This window comes from Carcharodon carcharias, chromosome 24 (genome assembly GCF_017639515.1).
Source record: "Carcharodon carcharias isolate sCarCar2 chromosome 24, sCarCar2.pri, whole genome shotgun sequence".
In the NCBI taxonomy this organism is placed as follows: domain Eukaryota; kingdom Metazoa; phylum Chordata; class Chondrichthyes; order Lamniformes; family Lamnidae; genus Carcharodon; species Carcharodon carcharias.
In genome coordinates, this window is record NC_054490.1 from 479,089 (window position 1) to 489,088 (window position 10,000).

At 51.5% G+C, this 10,000-nt stretch overlaps 1 protein-coding gene across 6 annotated transcripts in view; it reads left to right on the forward strand.

Annotated features, from left to right (window-relative positions):
* ctnnd1 (catenin (cadherin-associated protein), delta 1) overlaps positions 1-10,000 on the forward strand; it is a 172,182-nt gene that overhangs the window by 90,153 nt on the left and 72,029 nt on the right. For 4 of the 6 annotated variants that reach the window (XM_041173964.1, XM_041173965.1, XM_041173962.1 and 1 more), the window contains one exon: positions 3,534-3,746. The exons of the other annotated variants lie outside the window; for them this stretch is intronic. In XM_041173964.1, coding sequence (XP_041029898.1) covers positions 3,546-3,746 — 201 coding nt within the window. In that variant the 5' untranslated portion in view covers positions 3,534-3,545. Of the gene's footprint in view, positions 1-3,533; positions 3,747-10,000 lie in introns of those variants that run through there. 6 annotated transcript variants of the gene reach the window in all.

Below are 10,000 nucleotides of genomic sequence, written 5' to 3' on the forward strand. Positions count from 1 at the left end.
AGGGGGTACGTATGGTTTGTTGAACGCCTGAGGGTGGATGTGGAGGCGAGGGGAACGGGAGAAGGATTCGCTCGGTGGGATTCCCAGGAGGAGGGGAGTTTTGGGGGAGCGATTGACCCGCGGGGAGAGGTCAAGGGGGAATGGGGCCACCCACTTCCCGGGGTTCAGATAAACACGATGCTGGCGCGTTGAAACGTGTACAATTCTTGGAGGGTTTGACAGGGTCATTTGATGAAGAGGATGTTCTCCCCCTGCCCCTCCCCCTGCCCCTGCCCCTCCCCTCGCGCCCTCCCCCTCCCCTTCCTCCCCGCTGATCCACTAGCGGTCATGGGAGCTTCTCCATCCTGGACAGGGCCCTCCTTTTAAATATAGCACATCCGGCAGTGCGGCATTCCCTCGGTACTGACCTCCCGCCCTGGGACACAGTCACGCCCCCACCCCAAGGCCCTGTGCTGGGCATTGTCAGCTTGAGTCCTTGACCTTCTGAGGCAAGAGGCTCGGCTGCTCTCCCCCGAGCCGTAGCTGCCACCTGGAAAGGAGCCTGCTCGCTCTGGTTGTCCAGATGTTTTTGCGGACTTTGGGTGGGCAGGGCTGGGTCTGAATGTTTCAAATGGATCGTTGATTCAGTGATGAAAGGAGCGTGTGAACTCGAGCTCAAATTGTGCGCATGTGTATATAGTGCGCGTAAATATATATTTACTTCATTGTGTGTGTGTATATATATACATACATATATATATATATATATATATATAAAATTGTGTATGTATATATTTAATTGAGTATGTATAATTGTGCATGTAAATATATCTATATTTATAATTGTGCACGTAAATACATATGTGTATATATTTAATTGTGCGTGTAAAAATATATATTAAATCCTGCGTGTGTATGTATATATATATATATATATATAATTGTGCACGTAAATATATATATCTATTTAATTGTACGTGTAAATATATATATTTAATCATGTGCGTGTAAATATATATAATTGTGCGTGTGAATACATATGTATATATTTAATTTGTGTAAATATATATATATTAAATCCTGCAAATATATATATATAATTGTGCGCGTAAATATATATCTATTTAATTGTACGTGTAAATATATATATTTAATCATGTGCGTAAATATATATAATTGTGCATGTAAATATATATATAATTGTGCGTGTAAATACATATGTATATATTTAATTGTGTAAATATATATATAAAATCCTGCGTGTGTGTGTATATATATATATATATATGTGCGCATAAATAATATATATCTATTTAATTGTACATGTAAATATATATATATTTAATCATGTGCGTGTAAATATATATATAATTGTGCGTGTAAATACATATGTATATATTTAATTGTGTGTAAATATATATATATTAAAGCCTGCGTGTGTGTGTGTATATATATGTGTGTGTGTGTGCGCATAAATATATATCTATTTAATTGTACTTGTAAATATATATAATAATCATGTGCATAAATATATATATAATTGTGCATGTAAATACATGTATATATTTAATTGTGTGTAAATATATATATATATTAAATCCTGCGTGTAAAAGTATATGTATAAAATCCTGCGTGTAAATATATATATATAATTGTGTGCGTAAATATATATCAATTTAATTGTACGTGTAAATATATATTTATTTAATCGTGTGCATAAATATATATATATATGATTGTGCGCTTAAATATATATATAATTGAGCGTGTAAATACATATGTATATATTTAATTGTGCGTGTAAATATATATATTAAATCCTGCGTGTGTATGTATATATATATATATATATATATATATATATAATTGTGCACGTAAATATATATACCTATTTAATTGTATGTGTAAATATATATATATTTAATCGTGTGCATAAATATATATATATATCTATTTAATTATATGTGTAAATATATATATATTTAATCGTGTGCATAAATATATATATATATAATTGTGCGTGTAAATATATATATAATTGTGTGTATAAATACATATGTATATATTTAATTGTGCGTGTAAATATATATTAAATCCTGCGTGTAAGTATATATATAATTGTGCACGTAAATATATATATCTATTTAATCGTACGTGTAAATATATATATTTAACTGTGTGTGTAAATATATATATATATATTTAATTGTGCGCGTAAATATATATATATATTTAATTGTGCGCGTAAATATATATATATATTTAATTGTGCGCGTAAATATATATATATATATATTGTGCGCGTAAATATATATATATATTTATGGGGTTTAATGAAGAGGAGTGGTTATGCTAACTAGGCTTGTATTCTCTTAGTGTCGCAGGTGAAGGGATGATCTGATGGAGGTGTTGAAGCAATTGAAGGATTTGGTAGAATGGATAGGGAGTAACTATATTCCCTCTTGTGATGGGAGGGGACGGTGGACAGTGTGGTGGAGCCTAGAACAAGGGGGCAGGAACTTCAACTGAGAGTCAGGGGCCAAAGTCAAGGAAGCATTTGTTCACACAAATGGGAGTGGAAGTCTCTAACTCATTGCAGCACTGTGCTTTGCAGGCCCCTTTCCACCTCACCACCAGCCCCCAAAACCCCTCAGGATGTTGTGCTTGGGGGTCAATTGCAAATAGCAAAATATGATTTTTTTCGATAGGATTGTTAGTATTTCGGCTCACTTAACCAAGGTGGGTAGGTGGAGTTGAAATACAGTTCCACCATGAGTGTAACAGGCTCCAGGAGGGAGCTGAATGGGGCCTCCTCCTGTTCCTGTGTATCAGGCTCCAGGAGGGGGCTGAATGGGGTCTCCTCCTGTCCCTGTGTAACAGGCTTGAGGAGGAGGGGGGCTGAATGGGGCCTCCTCCTGTTCCTGTGTAACAGGCTTGAGGAGGAGGGGGGCTGAATGGGGCCTCCTCCTGTTCCTGTGTAACAGGCTCGAGGAAGAGGGGGCTGAATGGGGCCTCCTCCTGTTCCTGTGTAACAGGCTCGAGGAAGAGGGGGCTGAATGGGGCCTCCTCCTGTTCCTGTGTAACAGGCTCGAGGAGGGGGGGAGCTGAATGGGGGGTTATATTATTACGTTTGAACGAGGGGCGTATCTGATTGAGAGAGGGGGGGGTTGAATGAGGTGGGGGGGGGGGGGACGGTGAATAATTCGGACCATTTTGAGTTGTGGCCTCGGTTTGTACTCTGTGACCTCTGAAAATCTGACCTTTGCTCTTTTGTTCTCTGTCTCTCTCTCTCTCTCTCTCTCTCTCTCCCTCTCTCCCTCTCTCTCTCTGTGTTCTCCCCCACCCTACTCCTCCTTTCTCTCTCTCTCTCTCTCTCTCTCTCTCTCTCTCTCGCTCATGAATCTTCAGTTGTCACCCAGAACGTGGGACAGGTTTTTGGGGGGCTGTTTTTATTTTGATATATATGCAGAGCGAGAGAGAGAGAGAGAGATTTATATACAAATATATAAATAAAAAGCAATTATTTGCCCCCCCCACCCTCCTCCTGCCCCTAGGCGGGTGCCACCATGGATGACTCTGATGTTGAGTCAACGGCCAGCATTCTGGCCTCTGTCAAGGAGCAGGAGGCCCAGTTCGAGAAGCTGACCCGGGCACTTGAGGACGAGAGGCGAGGCGTCTCACTGCAGCTACAGCGTGTGAAGCTGGGGTCCGATGGGATGGGGCCCTCCATCGCCAACGGCAACGGGACCCTCAGCTGGCAGTGGCAGGTAATCCTCGTTTAACTCCTCGGGGTCAATCCAGCCACGCTCACCCATCCACCATCTTGGATTGACCTCGCCATCCCATCGCATCCCATTTCAGCTTCTCCATCCCCCTCTCTCTCTCTCTCTCTCTCTCTCCATCTCTCTTTCCCTCTTCCCATCTCTCTCTCTCTCTCTCTCTCTCTCTCTCTCCATCTCTCTCGGCTCATCCCTCTACCACATGCTTCTCCCCAGCTTGCAAACCCTCCCTGTCCCGCCCTCTCCAAAACCCTTGCGGCTTCCCCGTGTTCCCCTAGCTGCAACTTTCCCAGACCCTCGGGCTCCGACTCTTCCCCACTTCTCCAATTTGACCCATGACCCTCCCCTGATTTCCCCCCCCATCCCTTCTCCCTCGATTCCCCCCCATCCCTTCTCCCTCAATTCCCCCCCATCCCGTCTCCCTCGATGTTCCCCCCCATCCCGTCTCCCTCGATTTCCCCCCCCATCCCGTCTCCCTCGATGTTCCCCCCATCCCGTCTCCCTCGATGTTCCCCCCATCCCGTCTCCCTCGATTTTCCCCCCCGTCCCGTCTCCCTCGATTTTCCCCCCCGTCCCGTCTCCCTCGATTTTCCCCCCCGTCCCGTCTCCCTCGATTTCCCCCCCGTCCCGTCTCCCTCGATTTCCCCCCCGTCCCGTCTCCCTCGATTTCCCCCCCGTCCCGTCTCCCTCGATGTTCCCCCCGTCCCGTCTCCCTCGATGTTCCCCCCGTCCCGTCTCCCTCGATTTCCCCCCCGTCCAGTCTCCCTCGATTTCCCCCCCGTCCCGTCTCCCTCGATTTCCCCCCCGTCCCGTCTCCCTCGATTTCCCCCCCGTCCCGTCTCCCTCGATTTCCCCCCCGTCCCGTCTCCCTCGATTTCCCCCCCCGTCCCGTCTCCCTCGATTTCCCCCCCGTCCCGTCTCCCTCGATTTCCCCCCCGTCCCGTCTCCCTCGATTTCCCCCCCGTCCCGTCTCCCTCGATTTCCCCCCCCGTCCCGTCTCCCTCGATTTCCCCCCCCCCGTCCCGTCTCCCTCGATTTCCCCCCCCCGTCCCGTCTCCCTCGATTTTCCCCCCCGTCCCGTCTCCCTCGATTTTCCCCCCCGTCCCGTCTCCCTCGATTTTCCCCCCCGTCCCGTCTCCCTCGATTTTCCCCCCCGTCCCGTCTCCCTCGATTTTCCCCCCCGTCCCGTCTCCCTCGATTTCCCCCCCCGTCCCGTCTCCCTCGATTTCCCCCCCCGTCCCGTCTCCCTCGATTTCCCCCCCGTCCCGTCTCCCTCGATTTCCCCCCCCGTCCCGTCTCCCTCGATTTCCCCCCCCGTCCCGTCTCCCTCGATTTCCCCCCCCCGTCCCGTCTCCCTCGATTTCCCCCCCCCGTCCCGTCTCCCTCGATTTCCCCCCACCGTCCCGTCTCCCTCGATTTCCCCCCCCCGTCCCGTCTCCCTCGATTTCCCCCCCCGTCCCGTCTCCCTCGATTTCCCCCCCCCCGTCCCGTCTCCCTCGATTTCCCCCCCCCGTCCCGTCTCCCTCGATTTCCCCCCCCGTCCCGTCTCCCTCGATTTCCCCCCCCCGTCCCGTCTCCCTCGATTTCCCCCCCCCGTCCCGTCTCCCTCGATTTTCCCCCCCCCGTCCCGTCTCCCTCGATTTTCCCCCCCCGTCCCGTCTCCCTCGATTTTCCCCTCCCCGTCCCGTCTCCCTCGATTTTTCCCCCCCCGTCCCGTCTCCCTCGATTTTCCCCCCCCGTCCCGTCTCCCTCGATTTTCCCCCCCCCGTCCCGTCTCCCTCGATTTTCCCCCCCCCCGTCCCGTCTCCCTCGATTTTCCCCCCCCCGTCCCGTCTCCCTCGATTTCCCAACCCCAACCCATCTTCCCCCATGACAGTGTGTCCCTCCCCCCACTTTATATCCAGTATCAGCATCGAGCGCTCCCAGGGCAGGTACAGCACGGGTTAGATACTGTGTAGAGCTCCCTCTACATTACCCTGACAGCGTGTCCCTGCCTTTCTCCGTGCCTCCCTGCTTAACTCTGAGGCCTCGGTCCCTCTGTGGACCTCCCGAAGGGTCTGAAGGCTGTTGGCTCAACACTGTCCCGGCCCTATCGATGAGGGCCGGGGGGGGAGGGGGGGGGGTGGGGCGGGGCACGTTTCAACAGCCCGAAAGATTAAGAGATGGAAAGCCTTCCACTGCTTTCCCCAGCACCCCCCACCTCTCCTTCCCTGCATCCACCGGCAGAGACTGCGGCGCTCGCTGCTGAAGGTCAGTCTCAGTCATTGAGGCCGGGGATGAAGGTGCGGCCTCTCCCCCAGCAGGGCTGCTGATTTTATTTTAGTTTGTTAAATATAATAGCCAAACTGGGCCATTTTTTGACTTGCGACCAACGTCATTGTCCACCCAGCCGCTTGCTCGGACATTTCACATTGCCCGGCCGACCTGGTGGGACTTGCATGTTGGCCAATTCGGTGCCAACCTGCATCCTGAGAAGCCGGGGTGGCGGGCGGTGGTAACTAGGGAGGCATCAGGTAACAGCCAGGTAGAGAAAACCGGGGGTGGGGGTGGTGTGTGAACTTGTCTCCCCTTTCCTCATTCTCCTGACGTAACCCCCTTCCCGGCCAGGACTGCGCCGCCGTGGGGAGCAGAATTGGGCCCAGGCTCCCAAAGAGGGTGGACTTGGATGGTGGGCCGAAGGGGGGGATGGGTTTGCAGGGGAGGGTGGGGGAGGTGGGAGTGTTAGGGCGGGCAAGAGCCAGGAGGCGTGGCTGCTGAGAGGGGTTGGCTCCGTCGGCGAGCTAGCACGGGCGCGATGGGCCGAGTGGCAGCCCCCTTCCCCCCCCCCCCCCCTCTGCTGCTGTGTTTGTTGTGTCATTGCCCGCGGGGGAGAGGAGGGCGGCAGGTTTGGCGGGAACGCGGCTGGAGGCCGGACATCCGCGATGGAACTGGACAGGGGAGTTTTGGAATTTTTGTGGACAGTGGGAGTGAATGGGAAGGGGTTTGGGTCCATCGGGATTGTGTACAGTGGGAGTGAAGGGGAAGTGGTTTGGGTCCATTGGGATTGTGTACAGTGGGAGTGAAGGGGAAGGGGTTTGGGTCCATTGGGATTGTGTACAGTAGGAGTGAAGGGGAAGGGGTTTGGGTCCATTGGGATTGTGTACAGTGGGAGTGAAGGGGAAGGGGTTTGGGTCCATCGGGATTGTGTACAGTGGGAGTGAAGGGGAAGGGGTTTGGGTCCATTGGGATTGTGGACAGTGGGAGTGAACGGGAAGGGGTTTGGTCCATTGGGATTGTGTACAGTGGGAGTGAATGGGAAGGGGTTTGGGTCCATTGGGATTGTGCACAATGGGAGTGAACAGGAAGGGGTTTGGGTCCATTGGGATTGTGGACAGTGGGAGTGAACGGGAAGGGGTTTCAGTCCATTGGGATTGTGTACAGTGGGAGTGAACGGGATGGGGTTTGGGTCCATTGGGATTGTGGACAATGGGAGTGAATGGGAAGGGGTTTGGGTCCATTAGGATTGTGTACAGTGGGAGTGAAGGGGAAGGGGTTTGGGTCCATTGGGATTATGGACAGTGGGAGTGAATGGGAAGGGGTTTGGGTCCATTGGGATTGTGTACAGTGGGAGTGAAGGGGAAGGGGTTTGGGTCCATTAGGATTGTGTACAGTGGGAGTGAAGGGGAAGGGGTTTAGGTCCATTGGGATTGTGTACAGTGGGAGTGAATGGGAAGGGCGTTGGGTCCTTTGGGATTGTGTACAGTGGGAGTGAACAGGAAGGGGTTTGGGTCCATTGGGGTTGTGTACAGTGGGAGTGAATGGGAAGGGCGTTGGGTCCTATGGGATTGTGTACAGTGGGAGTGAATGGGAAGGGTGTGTTGCAGTTGAATTCTGACATGGGGCAGTGCACTGGGTGTGTTGAGGCTCATTGTGTCAGGATGATTCTGAAGTTGTTTCCTGTGATTTATGCTCGGGTACTCTCTGAACCCTCGCTCGCTCTGGTGCAGTTACTGATTAACTGCAGAGCAAATAGCACTTTGCACTCTGCTTCACACACACCAAGCTGGACCTGGTAACCAGAAAAACCTCCTGCAGTGGAAGATAGATTTGAACATTCAAGGTCTTTTCATGATGAAATAGCGCTTGAGGGCCACTGTGTAAGTGTCCTGCTGTTAAAAGCAGTCATTGTACTGACTCTGTAGACATAGTGGGGATCAGTTTGAAAAGTCAAATATTTGGCAAGTGTTTCAAACATTTCCATGCAATTCTAAAATGGACCCAAACTCCTTCCTGTTCACTCCCACTGTACACAATCCCAATGGACGCAAACCCCTTCCCATTCACTCCCACTGTACACAATCCCAATGGACCCAAACCCCTTCCTGTTCACACCCACTGTCCACAATCCCAATGGACCCAAATTCCTTCCCCTTCACTCCCGCTGTACACAATCCCAATGGACCTAAGCCCCTTCCCGTTTACTCCCACTGTACACATTCCCAATGGACCCAAACCCCTTCCCGTTCACTCCCACTGTACACAATCCCAATGGATCCAAACCCCTTCCCATTCACTCCCACTGTACACAATCCCAATGGATCCAAACCCCTTCCCATTCACTCCCACTGTACACAATCCCAATGGATCCAAACCCCTTCCCATTCACTCTCACTGTACACAATCCCAATGGACCCAAATCCTTCCCCTTCACTCCCACTGTCCACGACCCCAAACCCTTTCCTGTTTCGTGCCATCGATCGAAATGACGAGGCTATGAAGAGGCTGAACGGAGCCTTTGACAACTTCCTGATAACCCAAAGCCCGTCAGTCACTAGAGGAAGGTTGTGGTCTGGACGGCTGGTCCCTGATCTAATGTAGGAAGTTTGTGGGGGGGAAGGGGGAGAAGCCAATTGCCGCGCAGCAACTTCCCACAGGCAGTGAGCAGACGAATGTGATATTGAGCTGTGGGATAAGCATCGGGACACTGGGGAGAGCTCCCTCCATGGCCTTGACCCACTGAGGTCCATTGGGATCCTTCATGAGGGGCAGGTGGGAGAGGGGAGTGGTGGAAGAGGCCTCTGCTCGGCCTCCCATGTGGAAGAACATTGACAGAGCCCGGCCTTTCCAGATGAGAGCTCGTGAGCGGATCTGATGGTGGGGGGAGGGGTGGGGGGAGAAGCGATCACTCGGCTCAGAAGCCTTCTGGGACTCGTGCCACCCTCCGGTCGGCAGGTAGGTTGTTTCGTCCCAAAGCGCAGGTGCCTGTTTGTGTGTGGACCGAGGTGTCCGCCATCATGCGCACAGCAAGATCCCAGCCGGCAAGGGAGTTGGAGGAGGGAGAGAGCATCTCAAGGCGACGCTGCTGCCCACTGAGACCCCCTGAAGCCCGTATTAACCTGGAAAAATAGGGAATGTAGGAACGTTAGGAGCAGGAATTCGTCCCCTCGACTATTCTCTGCATGGGATATAACCGACTCAGTGACTTTACCCTGTGACAACCACCAACACCTCCTTGCAGATATTCAACACCTATAGCATTGTCAAATGTTCCAGAGCGCTTCACAGGAGCCATTATCCAGCAACCTTTGACCCTGAGATACGTGAGGCGATGTTTGGTCAGCTGACCAAAGGTTTGGTCAAAGAGGGAGGTTTTAAGCAACGTCTAAAAAGAGAAGAGACCGAGACAGAGAGAGGGAGAGGTTTATGGAGGGCATTCCAGAGCTCAGGGCCCCAGGCAGCTGAAGGCACGGCCGCCAATGGTGGAGCGATTAAAATCGGGAGATGGTCAAGAGGCCGGAATTTGGGGAGCGCAGAGATCTCGGAGGGTCGTAGGAGGGTTACAGAGATAGGGAAGTTCGTAGGGGCTGGAGGAAGTTACAGAGATAGGGAGGGTTGTAGGGGCTGGAGGAGGTTACAGAGATAGGGAGGGTTGTAGGGGCTGGAGGAGGTTACAGAAATAGGGAGGGTTGTAGGGAATGGAGGAGGTTACAGAGATAGGGAGGGGTGTAGGGAATGGAGGAGGTTACAGAGATAGGGAGGGGTGTAGGGAATGGAGGAGGTTACATAGATAGGGTTGTAGGGGCTGGAGGAGGTTACAGAGACGGGGAGGGGGTTTGAGGGGGTTACAGAGACGGGGAGGGGGTTTGAGGGGGTTACAGAGACGGGGAGGGGGTTTGAGGGGGTTACAGAGACGGGGAGGGGGTTTGAGGGGGTTACAGAGACTCGGAGGGTTGGAGGTGATGAGGTTTTGGAGGGATATGAAG